Consider the following 21,035-nt stretch of genomic DNA (forward strand, 5'->3'; position numbering starts at 1 on the left):
TATTATTGAAGTATTGAGATTATGTGATGCTGATGATTATTGGAGTTTTGGTGGATAAGAGGTAAAGTAAGTGAGGAGCATATTTTTTTTTTTTGTTGGTTTATATGGAACAAGGAGGATGAAGATGGCAGACTAGAACACTTAAGTAGAAGGAAGATTGTCTACACACCCTTTGTTAAATCACTAAGCAGTACATACTTTTTTTTGAGAGAAGAAGCATTTGCATATCTTGGCTCACTGACAGTTGTTCAGCAACCGTACATTTTGATCTGGCTTGGCAAACATTGGTCTTGACATGATGACTATGACGTTGACTAACTATTATTGACTGTTATACATTGCTGCCACTACTACTTGATACACATGATGAACATAAAATTTTGACAGAATTGCATTTACACAGTTAACACTATTCAACTACACAGGAGCACTAAATGTGGATGAAAGATGAGTGAGTGTGTTTTCCTTTTATAATCCCAGAGAAGTGATCCCAACCTATCTCCTAAATATTATTTTACTTGTTGTTGTGGCTTGCACTGACACCCATAAATATTATGTATTGTAATAGTTAATATGACAACTACCTGATATCATTTGTGCGTTTATTATGATTTGTATGTTTAGTGTAAGAGCATTGATAATAATTTTGTTAATTGTGTGTGCACTCAAACTATTGTTCATGACTGAACTGTCTCATTAGTGATAGTGAATATTATGGACTGTTACCTGCACTTGTTCAACATAATGGGTGCCACTTGGAAATGTTTAATTTGTGCTAATGAACTTTGAGTAACTGACTGATTAGTGATAGGGAATATTATGGACTGTTATTTGCACTTTTTCTACATGACTGGTGCCACTAGGACATGTTTAATTTCTGCTGATGAACAGTGTGATTAGTGAAAGTGAATATTACGGACTGCGGTCAGCACCTGTTCAACATTGCTGGGTGCCACTGGTGGACTGCTTCTACTGAAATGATGTCACTTGTTGCTGTCTGCACCTGCTCAACATTGCTGGTGCCACTAATGGAACTGCTTATACTGAAATGAAGTCACTTGTTGGTGTCTGCACCTGCTCAACATTGCTGGGTGCCACTGATGGACTGCTTCTACTGAAAAGATGTCACCTGTTGATATCTGCACCTGTTCAACATTGCTGGTGCCACTAATGGAACTGCTTATACTGAAATGGTGTTACTTGTTGGTGTCTGCACCTGTTCAACATTACTGGGTGCCACTGATGGACTGTTTCTACTGAAAAGATGTCACCTGTTGATATCTGCACCTGTTCAACATTGCTGGTGTCACTAATGGAACTGCTTATACTGAAATGGTGTTACTTGTTGGTGTCTGCACCTGTTCAACATTACTGGGTGCCACTGATGGACTGTTTCTACTGAAAAGATGTTACTTGTTGGTGTCTGCACCTGTTCAACATTGCTGGGTGCCACTGATGGACTGCTTCTATTGAAATAATGTTACTTGTTGGTATTTGCACCTGTTGACCATTGCTGGGTGCTACTGCTGGAACTGTCAACTGCTTATTCTTGAGCTATGGAAAGCGTTTATGTGAATATTTGTATAAACTGATTTTTTGTGTATTACTGTTTGTGAAAAGTTATGAGACTCTTACCTGCACATATTCGTCATTGCTGACACTATTGATTGAACTGTTTAACCACATAATACTTGTGTAAACTATTATGTAAAGTCACATGTATGAAAGAATTTGTATTGCTTACTGTATTTTATATATTAGGTTATTGAAAGGTCAGTGCAAAGCCAAAATTTTATCTAGTTATATGATATTTACGCATTAATATTATCTTTTATTTTTGTCTGTATTTGGTGGTATTTTCACCACCAATGCTGGCAAAAATACCATCAAATTCTAGCCCGTGGAGGAAGGGCATATGAAAGGTGGCTACACTGAGCCACAGCGCCAGAGATCGCGCTAGAGAGTATTGTCCCGCCGCCTCCACTGGCAGTGATTATTGAGATATCGTAGTGGGCAGTGCTTGTCGAGGACTCGTAGTAGTCAGTGTGTGTTGAGATGTGCTAGTGGGCAGTGTTTGTCGAGATGTTGTTCCATGTTTTATGCAGTTGTTTGATGGGCTAGACAGCAGATGGTTCGAATGGAAATACTGTAATGATCAGAGTGCTTTTCGTCAATATATATGAAGGTAAAATATTCTGTGTTTTTTTTCATTATTTCAGTGTCTTAAATAATGCGTCATTACAGGTTCAGTCAACAAAGCATCTGGCTTGTGTTCTTGTATTAGAGTGTAATTCTGGTTTTCTTGAGTAATTATGGTATTTCTATTTCCTTTAATTAATTCAGTATAAATGATATTTAAAATTTCTTGTGTTGTTGAAGAAGAACCGTGCCAGATGCGTACGTTGAGTCGTACTTCCACACACAGAACAGTTACACTTGTGCTTTGGTTTCGTAGGTTTTATAGTTGCTGGGGACTTAATTAATTGTGTTAATTAAAATTTCCATTTCATTCTTTGTTGTTGTTCTATGCAGTCAGATTGCGTAATAATACTAGTCAGGGCCAACCGTTTACGAGACTTCGTAATCGGACAGACAGCTACTGAAGCAAAAAATTAAAATTATTTGCATTATATTTTATAATTAAGCCCCCATGCAATATTCACCCTAAGACAGATCCTGGAAAAACAAACGAATATGGGGTTGGCACGCATCACCTCTTTATAGTCATGATAGCATAAATAGAGAGCAGTTATATCAAGCTCTAGATGAACTGGGAATCTCTAGAAAGTTGGTAAGGCTGGTGAGAATGACAACGAGCAAAACACAAGGTAGTGTAAGAATAGGAGGAATGATGTCCAACACATTGAGTATTAAAAACTGAGTGTGACAAGAGGATGCATTGGCATGTCTTCTCTTTAATGCTGCCCTGGAAAAGGTGATGAGAAATGCAAACCTTCTGAATAGAGGAATGATCTTCTATAAATCAGTGCAGATACTGGCCTATGCAGATGACATAGATATAATAGCAAGAACCCAAAAAGCAATGGAAGAGACATTTACAGCTCTTGAACAGGCTAGTAGGAACATGGGGTTAATTATTAATGAACAAAAAAACAAAATGTATGGCAGCTGGAACAGCACACAAAGAAATTATACCAAATGCAATAACAATGGGCAATTATACGTTTTAGAGAGTTGAACATTTCAAGTACCTGGGCTCGACAGTTATGCATCTAAATGATACCTCCTATGAAATTAACCAGAGATTAATACGAGCCAATAGAGCCTATTTTACCCGTGATAGCTTTCATTACGACTGGAATCTTTGTGAGTACAACAGAGTGGCATTCGGGTTTTCCATAAGTGCCGCAGTCCTATCTAGAATTTTAGGTAATGTGTTTCCCGGGTTAAAATTTATATGTATTTATCACTGCTTTGATGACCTAGTGATCTTTAGTGAGAATATCGAACATCATCTTGAGCATATTAGGGAGGTTTAGGAGTGTCTAAGGAAGGCTGGGTTCACTGTTTAGCTGGCCAAAGTCAAGTTTGCCCAACCTGAAATTTCCATTTTAGGACACCTAGTTTCCAGCTAGAGGGTAGAGGCAGATAAAAGCTGTACGGAAGCCATTCACTCGTTTCTTCCTCCAAAGGATACAAAAGGAGTAGCACGTTATATTGGGATGCTAAATTATTTTTAGGAAATGCATACCTAACTTTACCCAGTTAGTGGCTCCCTTAAATTATCTTAGGAAGAAAGGGAGAAAATTTGAGTGGGTCCCATCCCAAGAAGCTGCAAGTGAGGTGTTAGAAAGCAGCTTTATTGAGCGCTCCAGTATTGGTAATGCCTGGTTTTAACAAGGAGTTCATGGTGCCGACTGGTGCTTTAATGTCAGGTGTCCCTGCTATCCTTTTGCACGAGGAGAACAGAGGGTTCTGCGCTACTGCGTACACTTCATGTGCTCTCTCCCTGCTAGAAACAAAGTACTCCACGTATGAGTTGGAGGCACTGGTAGTGTTATCTGCGTTTGAATAATTAGAATCTATCTCTAACACCGTCCATTCGTGTTAGAAATGAATAGCCAGGCCCTTAGCTGGATGTTGGCATGACCAAGGCGTATTGGGTGCATCACTAGATGGGCAGTGAGAATTTTGGTTTTCCTGTTGCAAGTAAGGCACATACGAGGCACGGAGAATATCATTGTGGACAGTGAGCAGAATGTTCGGAGATGAGCAAGATCGGTTCCCAGTTGAGGAAGTAGGTGGATCAGATGGATCTGATCATATAATTTGTCTGATCTTAAGTGGTGTTCACTTCTCTTTAAAGAGAAAGGGAAATCGATTAAGCTACACTGTCTGAAAGGGAACATTCTGTGCGACACAGTACGACGGAGCAGACATCAAATTGCCTTGCCCAAGAATTTGGTACTTCTGGTTTTTCAGTACTTTCATGAAAGCCTGGTGGGCGGTCATCTCAGTGTTTTCAAGACCAGAAAGAAGATTAGGGAGCATTTTATTTGGAAGTCCATGTACAAAGAGATAAGGGCCCTGGTGGCATGTTGTAAGACATGCACCATTAACAAACCAGCATTGAATACCCCCTAAGGGTTCCTGGCATCTGATTTAATAAATTGGCCTATAGAGAGGATGCACGGAGACTGTGGGGACATTCCCGTGGTCACGAGATGAGAACCGCTATATGTTTGTAAGCGTAGGCCCATTTTTGCGATTTTTTTGGTTCATCCCGACGCATGGCTTGACATCCCAGATTACTAGCAGATGCCTTTAGTCAATATTTGGCACCTTTGGGCTATGTAGCATAAAAGTTATGGATAATGCTCCTAACTTTACTTCAGTGGCCTTCCATAATTTTTGTTTTGAGGCTGGAATCAGTCATATTACTAGAATGGCATGCTACCCCAATCCCTCATTTGCTGAGAGAGTAAATCAAAATTTGCAGGTGGCCCTTATCGTCTTCCATAATGCAAACAATACCTAGTGGGACAGCTCACTGCCCTGATGGGGGTAAACTTTTAATACGGCTGCACATGAGGCTCACAAGCAAACCCCAATGGTCCTGGTGTTCACATTCAAGCCCAATTCTCCCTTATCTAATTTGTGGGTGTTGGATGACCTACTGCGGGAGAAAGTTGATGCTGCGGAAATACAGGTGAATTGGAAATGTGGCAAGAGAAATCTTAAGGTAGCACATAAGAGGTTAGAGTACCGCTACAATGTTGGAAGATGGCCAGTCTCATTAAGGCCAGGTGACAAGATTTGGGTTAAAAATTTTGTAGTAGTGAGTTGGGAAGAGACGTGATAAGCGATAGGGTGATGGGAAAACTCTTACCCAGATTTGTAGATTTTTGAGCTGTGTCCGAACCCCTTGCTCTGTAACACTGGTCATCTTGCTCATTAAAAACCCAAAGACCAAGTGAATTTTTAGGGTCCATATTTCTCAGATTAAACTTTTCCATGACTAATGCCAGTGTACGTGTTTCAGTATTCTGCACTCTAAGAGGGGGGGGGGGGGAGGTTGCAGTTGGATTCCAGCACCAATGGCCACCCATTTGAATTCCTGCTGAGTGGCGCCTCCAGCAGCCGCAACAACTGAGAAGGTGCTCCCGGGATTGGTCATGTCTGTGCTGCTGGAGTGTGTGGACAGAAACTTCTGGAGTGGGATGACAAAAACTTCCGCTGCAACAGACAGTGGATGAATTTTGGCTGCAGTCTTTGCCTTGGTGATTCGTTGGACTAGTCGGGGCACATGGTTGGTCATTCGGAGTTTCCAAGCCATTATTGGAACAAATGGGCATGAAGAATTTCATTGGAACTGCTGTTTACTGCCATTTGCCTATTTGTGGACTGAGTGAAGTTAAACAGCCACATAAAAAAAGGTGATGTTGGTCGAGATGGCCATTTGCAACTGTTAGCCTATGTGGAATCACATGGCTGTTACAGCTTGTAAAAGTGCATTTACTGCTCACATAATTGAGCGACTTCATTGTAGTAAAATACATTATGTTGAGTACTCTGTATCTTGTTATTTATTTGATTGTTTTGAAAAAGGTGTCGTTCACATTTTGGAAGGAGGGCTGTATATTGATAATGTTAATGTGTGAGCTATCAGTTCAGAGTAATATTAGACTTGTCTATTGTGTAAGGATTACCTGTGGTCGTTGAGTATTATTATTCCGGAATTATTTATTTTGGAATGCAGGACGGTGAACTCAGTGCGTAAATTTTAATCTTTCTTGTAAATTGCTGGTGAGATCCCTGCTCAATGCTTCTTAAAAGCTGTACTAAAAATAAATAAATTGTGTGGCAAAATTATTTTATTGATTCTCTTCTAAGGCTAAATGGGGGTTCAGCTCCTGAGTTTTCTGTTAAAATATTTGTGTCCAATAAAAGCATGAAACTTTGTTCTCTAGAATTTCATTATGTATGTTTGTAAACCCCAGCACCACCACTCAATTGTTATCTCACAATGCGGAAGTTATTTCTCATGCTCCACATTTATAATGAGGACATCCATTTTCAGGTCAACATCTGGGAATTTATTCATGTCTGGGCCCAAGTTGTCTCTTCCACTGAGGTGTTTGGTGACCTATGGGGACACTTCTAGTCCCTCTCTGTGGGCAGTTCTTATTCACGGCAGCCTTTAATCTTGTTACGCAACTCATTCCATTGTTTGTTGTCGACCTTAAATTTTTGGCCTTGGTGTCTTTACACCTTTTGAGTTTCCTATCTCCAATAAAATTAAGATTGTATCCACCACAGTCCTTTTCCAGAAACTGGACAATATTTGCTTGACATTTGCATTTCTATTTAAGCTGGATCCGAGGTGTGCCTCAGATATGCAGGTGCACCTCACCCTTCAGCCAGACACCACATCTCATTTTTGTCATGCCAGACCCATTTGAGTGGTATGGCGTTGAAGCAAGTGTTTGATTGTATCCAGGTTGCTTGAGTTACTGAGCCTGTGAAAACTAGTGCATGGGCCATCCCACTTGTCATAATAGGGAAGACTAATGATTCTCTTAAATTATGTGATGATTTCAAGGCTCCCATCAATGCTCAATCTCCGGTCAAAACTAATTTTATTCCCCAATACCTGGAAACACATTTCTCACTGGCTCTCGGTTGTCGGTGAAATCATTCTCTTGGATACTAGGACTGACATGCAGTGCGTAATAATTCCCTGAGCTTACTGCACCAGGGATACTGGGGATGTCCTGTATGAAGGTATCGGCTCATCAATATGTGTATTGTCTGGGTTTCAATAGCAACATCGAGAGAATTGTCTGTGGCTGCACGGTGTGCGTCAGCACCACCAAATCATTTTCTCCCTGGCCTACAGCCCGTCGTTCTTGGGACTGCATCCACCTTGATTTTCACAGGCACCTTTTTGGGATCAATGTGGTTGCTCGTCATTGATGCCTACTCATGTGGTACACATGGTGTTCACCACGACCAACACCACTATCACTACTTTGGTCCATGTTTTGACTGTCAAAGGGTCATCTCATACTATGGTCTCTGATACTGGGCCCCAATTCACAGGGTCTGATTTCGAAGAGTTCTCTGTGACCATTGACATAAAACATTCTCAGCCCTCTGTTCCATTCTCCTTCTGCTGAAGTGGAAGGACTTGTTCAGGCCTTTAAGTAACAAACAAAGGAGGCTATTGAATCCTCTGACCCTACTTTGTTGTTCACCCTGTTTTTGAGCACCTATCACACAACGCTCAATGGCAGTCGCAGTCCTGCTGAGCTGTTGCACAGGTGGCAATGGTGGATCCTGCTTCATCTTGTGACACTGCCCCCTCCTGCACTCCACTCTTGGCCACCTTAGTTTTACACACCTGGTGCAACCATGTGGGACTCTCTCCTAGGGACTCCTAAGGGAGTACTGTGATTTGGATGCCAGTGATGATAGTAGAAACCTAGATGTGACAGTTTATGTCTGTTAAAACATAGAAGGGGCTCGAGTGCTGCCATCACAACCAGCTCCATTCCTGAGTACAGGCGGCACACCCGCTGTCACTCTTCCCCCTCTGCTTTTCAGTGACCATGAAATCCAAGGGTTGGCACCACTGGCAACTGCCAATGACTCCCCATGGACAAGTCAGCACTACCTTCTGCACCCACGAGAATCAGCGGAACCTTCCGGCGATGTCACTACAGACACAGCAAACCACCCTCCATTCTCTCAAGTGGCAGTCAAAGGGACTGAGTCTTCACCAAACCTCATACCTACTTTGTGCCCCTTATGCACAGTCTAGGTTGTTTCCACCTGTGTGCATTTGTTTCAGTGGGAGGGGCAAATTTGGCACAGGGCACTGCAGAAGTTGAATACCTGTCTGCGGAGACTGACTTAGATAGCTGTTAGGTGACACCATGGCCACACTGCGCCGTGCTTGCATTGCAAGAGCTTCACCATCTTGCCATATGAGTATGGTGGCTAATGGCTTTTCACGCGGCCAGTATATAGGTACAGCACACAGCTGGTCAGTTTAGTGCTCATGCTTGATACTTCTGGATCTATCCTTGCTGTGCTAGGCTGTTTAATTGCCACCTTGCTGGTTATCCAGTTACTCTCTTTGGCTGCATCTCAGATTTATCTCTCTGCTGCTCTTGGCCTTCTTGTGATCGTTGTGGTGATGGCTTCATGTAGCACTTCATTGTCATCCTTACTGGGTCTGTCGTCTTGTCTGCAGCCTGTCTGTCATATTTTGTTCGCCTACCATTAGTTTGAGTGGTAACATTAGGTGTGCAATGGGAATTCCTCTGTTAAATTCAGAGGTGAGAGCAGATAAGTGGAAAGATTACATTGAAAGCCTCTTATGAGGGGGAGGATTTGTCTGATAGTTGCTGATAAGAATAGTATACAGAAGAATGGAAATGACAATGAAGGATATGTTAGATGACGATCAGTTTGGCTTTAGGAAAAGTAAAGGCACCAGAGAGGCAGTACTGATGTTGTAGTTGATAATAGAAGCAACACTTGAAGAAAAATCAAAACATGTCCAAAGGATTTGTCAACCTGGAAAATGCATTTGGCAAATGGTGCAAGATGTTCAAAATTCTGAGAAAAATAGGGGTAAGCTATAAGCAAAGATGGATAATATACAATACGAATAAGAACCAAGAGAGAACATAAGACTAGGTGATCAAGAACAAAGTCCTCTTATTAAAAAGGGTGTAAGAAAAGATTTAGTCTTCTGCCACTACTGTTCAATTTACTCATCAAAGAAGTAATGATGGAAATAGAAGAAGGGTTCAAGAGTGGAATTAAAATTCAAGGTGAAAGGATATCAATGATAAGATTCACTGACGACATTGCCATCATCCGTGAAAGTGAAGAAGAATTACACAATATGTTGAATGGAATGAACGGTCTAATGAGTAGAGAATATGGATTGAGAGTAAATCAAAGAAAGATGAAAGTAATGAGAAAAAGCAGAAATGAGACCAATGAGCAGTGAGAAACCATACATCAGGAATAGTGATCACAAAGTAGATGAAGTTAGGAATTCTGCTACATAGGCAGTGAAATAATTCATAATGGACAGAGGAAGAAGGGCATAAAAAGCATACTAGCACTGGCAAAAAGGCACTCCTGGCCAAGACAAGTCTACTAGTATAAAAAAAAAATGGTTCTGAGCACTATGGGACTCAACTGCTGAGGTCATTAGTCCCCTAGAACTTAGAACTAGTTAAACCTAACTAACCTAAGGACATCACAAACATCCATGCCCGAGGCAGGATTCGAACCTGCGACCGTAGCGGTCTTGCGGTTCCAGACTGCAGCGCCTTTAACCGCACGGCCACTTCGGCCGGCTACTAGTATAAAACATAGGCTTTAGTTTGAGGAAGAAATTTCTGAGAATGTGCTTTCAGAGCACAGTATTGCAGTGATACATGGACTGTGGGAGAAGTGGAACAGAAGAGAATTGAAGGTTTTGACATGTGGTGCTACAGAAGAATGCTGAACTATGTGGACTGATAAGGTAACGAATAAGGAGGTTCTCTGCAGAATTGGTAAGGAAACAAATATATGGAAAACACTGACAAAAAGAAGGGAGAGGACTTCTGCTAAGACATCAGGGAATAACCTCCGTGGTGCTAGAGAAAGCTGTAGAGGGTAAAAACTGTAGAGGAAGACAGAGAATGGAATATATTCAGTAAATAATTGAGGACATAGTTTGTAAGTGTTACTCTGAGATGAAGAGGTTGGCACAGGATAGGAATTTGTGGCAGGCTGCATCAAAACTGTCAGAAGAATGATGAATAACAAAATAAATGAAAAGAGGGTTACTCTTCTGCACGCAGCTCTCCCATCTGGCAGCTTCCTCCGTTTCTCCATTTCTTCCAGAATTCTGACATGTGCACCAATATCCAGCTACCTGCGCAAATAACAACACCTATGTTTAACACAGCAATCTGTAATAGTCTTTATAGATTGCCATAGAAGGAATGGGTATTCTGTCCCTGAGATTAGGTCAACACTGTCAAGGGAACTGAGATATGATGCCTTTCAACCAGACCAGGAGGGTCAACACACAGCACAGTTTCCATTCTGTACTGCAACAATTAGTGAATAAGTAGAGCCCTAAACAGACAAGGAATCAGAGCAGTCTTCTGGCCATACAGGAAAAGTGATGTTGCAACCTGCTTAAGATAATTTGACCTGAGTGTACCATGGATTTTTGTCCCCTATGCAGACAAATGGCAAATGCTGTACTGAAGATCACCACCTAAAGTACACAAATTTTAAATAAATAATCAGTAATGACCAAAAGCAGCTAAGCCAATCAGATACCACTGGTTAGATGTAAAAGTGGGTACCTTGCCAGTTTTGTGACAATCAGACTTAGCTTATGATGAGGATGATGATAATGAAAGCTCGAGATTTTAACCAGACTTGACATGGCAAATTAACCGAGAACTTTTCGTCCATGGTCTCCATCACAAAAGACTTCGTATCCAAGGTAAATAACAAACAGAAGACCAATCAAAAAGCCTTTCTTCAAAATTTCTGTGAATACTACACAACTATGTTCTAAATACTCACTTTGTAAAACTGTTTTCACATAACACACAGTAATGTTTTGGAAATGTGAAGTACATGTTTTTACAATGGAAACAGAACCAGTACATATTTTTCACATTACTTTCGTAATGACTGATGAGTGCACTATTTGTTTTTGATCATGGACACTTTTTTCGCATCAAGAATGAAAATCACTTGATTAATATCGGATACATCCAAATATTCTTAACATTCTAATTTATTGAATTTATACCAGTTTCTAATAACCAGGATTTCAATGAATTATGATCATCTTCAAAACAGCCAGTATTGATGAAAAAGTTTAAAAAACATATTTTTTAAATATCATTTTACTAACACAAACTGAGCTGAAGCTGATCATAACTGATTAAGACTATAACCAAATAAAAAAAAGCTTTGCAATTAGAGAGTAATTCAAATGATACAAAATCAAACAGTGGACCACTACACCCTTCAATGTGACAATCTCAAATAATATTAAAAAATTAATTCTGCAAATTTTTCAAGTAAACAACTTACTTCAATCGTGGAATAGTCTACCAAATCGACTTTGTTGCCAACAAGAACCACAGGGCAGCGACGATCTGGATTACATTCTCTTATGAGTGGTAGCCAATATGTAGTTATTTTCTCAAATGATATTTCATCCTCCACGGAATACACAATACATATGACATGGGCACGTTGAATTTCATCAGTTAACATTTCTTCTGACTGTTCAGCAGCTGGAAAGTAAAAAGGAAATTTAATATAATGCTGATGCGAGGATAATACTGGCACTGAGTAGCACACTGTTACATCGAAAAGACTTGATTTAGAACCAGAGCATTGGGTTAAAGTTTCTCATCAGAGAATTAACAAACAAGCCAGGCTCTTGGGCCGCTATGAACATCTGTTATGTGGTTTGTCAGCCCACATTTGAATAATCTTTCCAAACCTTCCAAACTGCCTAAAATGTCCCCACTATCTTTCATCCCTCCCCTCCTCAGCCAACATTCTTTCAAATATATAGGGAAAGATGGGATGTGGAAGCTTAAGTTTGTTGCAAGTACAAGCATACTATAGTACAACAACTGCCATCTGGTCTCAGCAACCAGAGACTGTGGTCATGCATGTGTGAGTTGTATTTGCGTGAGTGTGTATGGGTATAATGTCTATTTCCGATAAAGGCCCTGCTGGCCAAAAGCTCATTTTCTGAAAGTCTCTTTGTTGTGCCTATCTGCAAGTCAGCATCTCAGCTATATAGTGAGTAGCAACTATCCTTTTCATAATATTGATACATTCCATCCTGGAGTTTCCATTGTTTAATACAATAGTACAAGTTGCCTATCAGATCCGAGATGATGAACTGAGTTGTAATGGGTGAACTGAAATGCAATAGTAGAAAACTGGGTAGAAGGAAAAACTGTGGGAGAACATAAACTGGGGAAAGGAATCAAAGAGGATGCCACCTGGTACAAATTTGCACAAAGCACAATTTAATCATTGCTAAAACTTGATTTAATGACCATTAAACATTAGTGTTTGTGGAATGGACATGAAGACAATGGAAGAGTTCAGAAAAATGACGTAATAATTAGAAATAGATTCAGAAATAATATTTTAAACTCAGCAACACTGCCAGGAGCTGATGCTGACCACAATTTATTGGTTACAACCTGTTGATTAAAGTCGAATAAATTGAAGGAAGGTAAGAAATTAAGGAGATGAATCTGGATAAACTGAAAACTGATTGAATGAAATAGGGAAAGGAATGCAAGAGAAAACAAAGGGGTAGCTTTGAGAGATGAAATAGTGAAGGCAGCACAGGGTTCAATCGCCAAGGCCAAGTAGAAACCCCTGAATAGCATACAAGATATTGAATTTAAATGATGAAAAGAGAAAATATAAAAATGCCTCAAGTGAGGCAGACATCTAAAAATTAGACTGACAGGAAACGCAACATGGCAAAGTAGGTATGGTTAGAGGATAAATGCAGAGCTGAAGAAGCATGCATAATGAGGGCAATGATAGGTGTCGAACATAAGAAAATTAAAGAGACCTCTGCAGAAAAGAAAAGCAGATGTATGAATAACAAGGGCTCAGATGGCAAAGCAGTACTACGCAAAGAAGGAAATGCTGAAAGATGGAAGGGATATATAGAAGGGTCATACAAGAGAAGTGGAATGAAGACAATATTATGGGGAGAGATGATGACATGGATGAAGATAAGATGGGAGGGATGATGTATTTGACAAAGCACTGAAAGACGCAAGTCAAAACAAGGTACCAGGAAGAGACAACATTCCTTCGGTATTACTGATATCCATAGAACATACTGTGAGAAAACTATTCCACATTGTACAGAAGACATAAAAGAATGTTCAGATTTCAGCACGGAACACCGTGCTGGATCCCAACGGCCTCGTATCACTAGCAGTCAAAATGACGGGCATCTTATCCGCATGGCTGTAACGGATCATGCAGCGATGTCTCAATCCCTGAGTCAACAGATGGGGACATTTGCAAGACAACAACCATCGGCACGAACAGTTCGACGATGTTTGCAGCAGCATGGACTATCAACTAAGAGACCATGGCTGTGGTTACCCTTGATGCTGCATCACAGACAGGAGTGCCTGCGTGGTGTACTCAACGACGAACCTGAGTACAAGAATGGCAAAACGTCATTTTTTTGGATGAATCCAGGTTCTGTTTACAGCATCACGATGGTCACATCCACGTTTGGTGACATCGCAGTGAATGCACATTGAAAGCGTGTATTCGTCATCGCCATACTGGCGTATCACCCGGTGTGATGGTATGGGGTGCCATTGGTTACACGTCTCGGTCACCTCTTGTTCGCATTGACGGCACTTTGAACAGTGGACATTACATTCAGATGTGTTACGACCCGTAGCTCTACCCTTCATTTGATCCCTGCGAAACCCTATATTTCAGCAGGATAATGCACGACCGCATGTTGCAGGTCATGTACGGGCCTTTCTGGATACAGAAAATGTTCGACTGCTGCCCTGGCCAGCACATTCTCCAGATCTCTCACCAATTGAAAATTTCAGGTCAATGGTAGCCGAGCAACTGATGAACTGTGGTATCGTATTGAAGCTGCATGGGCAGCTGTACCTGTACACGCCATCCAAGATCTGTTTGACTCAATGCCCAGGCGTATCAAGGCAGTTATTACGGCCAGAGGTGGTTGTTCTGGGTACTGATTTCTCAGGATCTATACACCCAAATTGTGTGAAAATGTAATCACATGTCAGTTCTAATATAATATATTTGTCCAATGAATACTCGTTTATCATCTGCATTTCTTCTTGGTGTAGCAATTTTAATGGCCAGTAGTGCACATTGTATTGTATATTGTGTTTTTTTAAGATTTAAGAATCATCTGTCAGTGTTACATATACAGACATGCTCACATGCACAAGGTGCTTTTTGATTGTAAATGCTGCATTTTTGTCAAACGTTTGCATAATGCAAATTTTTTGAAGACAGCAGAGACTGTCAAAACTGTTTGCTGGGGAAAATAAATAAGTATTTATGTGGTCTTGGCCTTAGAAATTTTTTTACCAAGTAAAGTAGATTGCTCCTTCACAATTCTCAAAACGAGACATTTCAGTCAAAACAGACAGTGTACTGAAAAAGAGGTTATATCATGAGTATCAACAAAAGTAAACAAGGATATTGCAATGTAACGAATTAAATCAGACAATGCTGAATGAATCAGATAAGGAAAAGAGACACTTAAGGTAGTATATTGGTTTTGCTACTTGGGCAGCAAAATTAGTTACAGTGGCCTAAACGATAAGTATATGGACAGCATTGTGGTGACTGGTAGAAAAGCGTTTCTGAAAAAGAGAAAACTGTTAACACGGAATATAAATTTATATAATCGGAAGTTCTTTCTGAAGGTGTTGGTCTGGACCGTGCCACTGCACAAATGTGAAAGGTGAGCAATGAACAGAATAGAAGCCTTTTAAATGTGGTGCTGCAGAAGAATGCTGAAACAGAGACAGGTAGACCAGATAATTAATCAATAGGCACTGAATCAAAATGTGTAAATTTATGGCACAACTTGTCTAAAAGCAGAGAGATACTGACAGGATACATTCTGAGATATCAGGAAATAGTCAATTTGGTACTGAAAGACGGGGTGTGGGGTGCAATTGTAGAGATAGGCAAAGGCTTGACTATAGCAAGCAGGTTCAAATGTATGTAAGCAGCAGATGAAGTGGGTTGCACAGGATAGATTAGCATGGAGAGCTGCATTAAACCAATATTTAGAGCGAAGACCACAACAACAACTTCCTGAACCTGAGACCATTGCTTTCCGTAAGCAAGTGCTCTAAGAAATGAACTATTCAATTATAAATCACAGCTGGCAGAAGTAAGGCTGTGAGGGCAGGTCATGGATCGTGCATGGACAGCTCTGTAAGAAGAGCACCTGTCTGTCAAAAGCAAAGGTCCCAACTTCTAGTCCCGGTTTGGCACACAGTTTTAATCTACTAGAGAGTTTCAAATCAGTGCATACTCTACTGCAGACTGAAAATTCATTCTAGAAACAACAACAACAACAACACAGTATTTCCTACTATACTGATTTAGGAAATGGCAATAAAAAATAAAGTGGAGAATGTCCGGTGCTACAAAGAGCACACAAAAGTTAGAATAGTGACAGAGAAAACAATAACTTAAAACTGTCTTTGGTCTCCCAGCTAAAACCATGGCACTTCTGTGTCTGGCAAACAGCAAATGACCCCTACATAAGTTGTTGCTTATAGGGTTTCATGTGAATGAGGCAACTTTTACATGGGGGTGAATACTATGCACTATTTAGAAGTGTGCTACCTATGGAAGACCAGCAACAATCACATCATTCAAGGCAATAAACACAATATTGAAAAAAATCACAATTCTACAAATTATTTGGCGAACAACGATAAAATGAAATTTGATGCCCACACAGATAAATTTCGACACTTTATCATTATGCAATTAAGGGAAATTCATTTGTAAGTTGATATCTTCAATCAGAACACCAGTCTCTAGTTCTATATCACACAGAATCCTGTCATTAGGAAACACTATTCTCCATGTAATCAGCCATATACTTCTAGTTCAATGAACAAAGATGATTACTCTGGTACTGAAATGGTGAGTCTTTACCACAGAGGGTCCCTGGAGCAACCTACCAACTTATAGTAATAGTGCACAAACTCAAGTACGGCTCATGCAGCAACGTGGGAGAACACCCCGCACATTTCTATGGAAGCTTAAATAGAACAACTCAGGGTATTTCACCAGTGAACATCGGAAGAAAGTGAGAAGATTGTGGACTGAAGCACGTAACTGACTGCTGACAGTGTTTCCAATTTTTTTTAGAACAATCAATATGCCAGAAGAGGTTGAAAAATTTCACTAAATTTCATCCATTACATGATCAATGATACACATGTATATGGATCTTGTAATAGTCATTATTAGTTTTAAACTGTATAAATGAGTTTTTGTGAGATTGAAAGTTAAGCTGTTGACTGAGAACAAATTCTAAGTGTGCCAGTTAATACTCTGGCTGTACCTGGTATTGTTAGCTTGAAAAGTTTTCGTATGCTTGTGTCACCATCACCTCTTTATTCTAGGAGCCTGTTAAGAATGTCCTTTACAATGCTTTGTCACAGCACAATTCTTGTTTTTATAACCGATGCCAGCTGAGGTTCCCAGTTTTGAGATTCTTGAAGATCTCATCCCAATTATCAAGAGGTCTTCCTCTTGGTCCCTTCCCAGCAACATTTCCATCACACAAACTCAAGGGGTACTGTAGGAATACTTTCTCTACATAAAAATTATACCTTTTTTTAAATGAAAATGCTAAATCTCTATTTTACTCACTTTTTTTCCTTTTGTTTGCAAGAATGGAGAAATTTCATTTCTGTTACCTGGAAATGGCTCTTTGCTGGTTCAGTAATCAATGATACCCCATAGATACAAAATGTATTTCACACAGCATAATGCTGGAAATCTGTGGAAATTTTTCATCCTGAAGTATCAAAAACATACGAAGTAAAATGAAACTTTTTTGTATTCTACTACTAATCACTTGGTGAATGGTATTACCTGAAGAGATGTATGGTATTACCTGAAGAGAGAAAAAGTACCCGAGTACTAGAAGTTTACCACAATGTCCACATTTTCGTTTTCAATTTGTAAGACTACTGGAATTTTTTGGCTCAACACTAAACCTATTGTTTTGGTTCTGCTGATTTTTTGAGTGCAACCCATTATTCAAACTGTGGGAGACAGAGTAAGGAATGAAATACAGGGTCATCTCTTTACCACATTTGTTGTAGACGGCCAAAGCTCGATGAAAATGTGCTTTCAAGACAAAAATAAAGGATCTCAGATTGATTACAGTGTTTGAAGTAAAACTTTATTGTGTTTGCAAGGTTCCAGAAAACCCTAAAAGAATAGTTTCTCTTTTTTATTCTTTAAGAACTCATTAGTGATCTCAAATATAGCTTTCTTTCTTGAAAATAAACTAGGAGCTTGTTAACAAACCATCTCAAAAGTATATCACATCCTATGTTAACAAAATCCACTGTAAAAATTGAAAGGAGTAAACTGGGTAATTTTTTAAGTTGTTCATTAATGGCCAATGCTGTAAGACAAGATCAACAGGTATAAAAATTTGAAGAGTACCGTATTTACTCAAATCTAAGCCGCACTTCTTTTCCGGTTTTTGTAATCCAAAAAACCGCCTGCGGCTTAGAATCGAGTGCAAAGTAAGCAGAAGTTCTGAAAAATATTGGTAGGTGCCGCCACAACTAACTTCTGATGTCGAATATATGTAACGCTATACAGGCATGCTTTGCAGGCACAAAGATAAATACTGGCGCCAAAACGTCTGCGTCAGTAAATAAATTACAAAAAAAAAAAAATGTGGAAGACGAGCTTTTTTCTCCGCCCCGAGTTTCGACCACTGCATTTTCATACATTATCCAACGAAGTAAATACAAATTCTGTATTGTTCATCTTTGAATGTAGCAGCCGTTCAACGTACTACGAAAATCCGCCTGGCAAGACTGTTTGGAATGGTTGTCAATATGGCCAACTCTACTTGTCAATATGGCCAACTCTACATTCTGAATTTTTTCTTACCTGTGGGAAGAGATGGTTGCTTATAGGAACTTTTATGAATTGTGAATCACTTGCAGTATTCTCTTCACCATAAGAATAATACGAATGTAAACATTTTTCCATGTACTCCTTTGTGTTTTGTGCTATCTCATTTAAATCCTGTCTGCCTAATAAACTACGAAACTAGAGTGAGGCAACAGCAAACGTGGAAGAATATATCATGTCATTTTTATATTCGTATTATTCTTATGCTGAATAGTGATAGTCAGAAATGAAGCACGGTAACTGACTAGATTTTTAAATCTAAGATGACGCTAATTTCTGTGCAGAATGTAATGTACTAAAGCGGTGTCTGCAAAGATTTTCAAATGGAGAAAAATTTTCGCTAAACTTTCATTCAGAACTTCTATCATATGCAGTCTATTATTTGGTTCTTGTTGATCATTATCAAAGAAAGCAGCAGTGTAAGTAACAACAAATAGCAGTCTCTTGCCATTGTTTTGCTAATGAGACGAAAAAGCAAAAACGAAATGAGACAAAAGCAAGCCATGCCGCGAACGGCGACAGGTCGTAAACACTTATCATCAGAATGCAACAAACAATGCACGACACAGTACAATAATGCATTTTGAGCTTTGAGTGACGGAAACACCTATAACAAAGAGAACGGCACTAATCAGATCAAAGAAAAATAAGCAATCAATTCAAACCAGACGAAGCACGTGAAAAAGGAAGCGCACCCGTATAAATATGGACGGAGTGTCTGACGCGTAGCAATGACTACCTGGAAAAAGCTTAAATGCTAAGCTTACCACACGAACCAAACTACTGTAGCTGTATCGTCATTCATTCGACCTAAATTGTGTCTCATATTACAATGGAGCAACTTTCTTTCGGTTTGGAGGTGCAGTCTAAAACGTTTCTCTCTACTTTAATTTTGAGTCTCAAATTTCAGGTGCGGCTTAGATTCAGGAAATTTTTTTTTCCTTGATTTCGAGTCTCATTTTTCAGGTGCGGCTTAGATTCGAGTAAATACGGTAGTTGAATTTCAACTTCAAGAGATTTTACGAAATTCTTTCAGCAGACAAAACATCTGAACAGGGAAAGAAAAGGTACTTTACATTCAGAAGTGAAGAAGGAAAAGAAATGTTACTCCAAATACTGCATCACCAAAATACAGAATACTGAAAAATAAAAGGAAATAACTTTATCTGAGCTGAGACCCTGTGAAGGAAATCACTCAGCAAGCTGACACTCAAAACAACAAGTCCAAATTATGAAGTTATACATCCTCCCCTTCTTCTACACAACACAGTAGTGCATGATGCATTTCAGAGGAAATCAAACAGTAATGTTATACAAATACATGTGTATCAAGATATTTACACACCAAACTCTGAAATACTACATTATTATCCAAAAGAAATAAAAAGCTTAAATCTAGGTTTATACTGCTAAAGTTAATGTCTGAGAATAACTGACATAGCTACGGTTCCATGTCCAATAGAGAGATGTATCAAATGTTAATGTTTGAACACCAATGAGACAAACTGGTCTGTCAAGTATCACATTGCTTTAATTAAATCCACTTACCTGAATAATCTACAATGTGTGTAGGTACTTGTTCAGGTGTAACATCTGGTGGGATTATAATTTCTTCCGCCTTGCTAGGTACGTCTTCAGGAAATTCTTCACTGACGAGTGAGAGGATAAGCGATGTTTTTCCAACACCTCTTTCACCGACAAGAAGCATTCTAACATTCCGACGCATCCCAGAGCGGAACATCCTGCAGGCACAAATTTCAAATAACTCTGACAAATTCAAACACAAAGCGATCCTATATTGTGTGCCAGTTGGACACACAATGTCAGGATTGCATGTCGGCAGGTGGGCTACGGTGGGATGGGGTTTATGTTGGATGGAGTGGTGAAGGAGGGAGGGAGGGAGGGAAGGAAGAAGGAAGGGAGGGAGGGAGGGAGGGAGGGAGGGAAGAAGGAAGGGAGGGAGGGAGGGAGGGAGGGAAGGAAGGAAGGAGGGAGAGAGGGAAGGAGAGGGTGGGGGGGAGGGAGAGAGAGAGAGAGGGGGAGAGAGAGAGAGAGAGAGAGAGAGAGAGAGAGAGAGAGAGAGAAGCTGGAAGGGGGGTAGCTAACCATTCACAGGGAGGCAGCAAGTTTGTTGGTTAGGAATGTGGAGGGAGGGAGGGATGGCAGGTGCACAGGCTGGGCACGTGATGCACAGGTACTAGAGTCGGCGGGGTGTGGCACACGATTAAGGTGATTCGGAGGTAGGTTGGTTGGTTGTTTGACTGACTGAGGGAGAGGGAGTGGGGGTGGGAAGTGACCATACAAAAGGTCATCAGTCACCTGATACAAGAATGATGCATCCAGAAATAGACACATCTGCTGAGAACCTTTCCTGATCTAGTCAGGAGATTCATAACAACAAAGCGGGAAAGCTAAAAACATAATGTGCATTTCTTGTTCTGCCAAGAACAGAAGGAAGATTAAGGAAATAAGGAAGTCAGCAGGTGAGCACCCCGGGGCTCAGCATGCAACAAGAAATGTCTCACCCACAGCAGTCCCACCCCTAATCTATTACAGGCAAGAGCACCCACTATTCAATAGAGTGCGACAACTAGAATAGAAAATTGTATGCGGCAGAAAGAATGCAAACCGAATCTAAAAACAATTACAACAGAGTAAAAGGGATGAAAGAGTAGCCTGCTCAAGGAAATGGTTAAGGGAACCCACAGACCTAGCACACAGTGGGAGATACCCCATCCCCAGGGTTGATTGGGGGAAGAGACCAAACAGCGAGGTCA

General features: G+C 40.2%; 1 protein-coding gene across 2 annotated transcripts in view; it reads right to left on the bottom strand.

Moving 5' to 3' along the window:
* The window catches only part of LOC126249490 (mitochondrial Rho GTPase), a 201,755-nt gene that overhangs the window by 150,999 nt on the left and 29,721 nt on the right, over nt 1–21,035 (bottom strand). For both annotated transcript variants that reach the window (XM_049951145.1, XM_049951152.1), the window contains exons 2-3: nt 19,807–20,000; nt 11,596–11,801 (exon numbers count right to left, since the gene is read on the bottom strand). In XM_049951145.1, the coding sequence (XP_049807102.1) occupies nt 11,596–11,801; nt 19,807–20,000 (400 nt within the window). The remainder of the gene's footprint in view (nt 1–11,595; nt 11,802–19,806; nt 20,001–21,035) is intronic.

Source organism: Schistocerca nitens, chromosome 1 (assembly GCF_023898315.1).
Source record: "Schistocerca nitens isolate TAMUIC-IGC-003100 chromosome 1, iqSchNite1.1, whole genome shotgun sequence".
NCBI lineage: Eukaryota > Metazoa > Arthropoda > Insecta > Orthoptera > Acrididae > Schistocerca > Schistocerca nitens.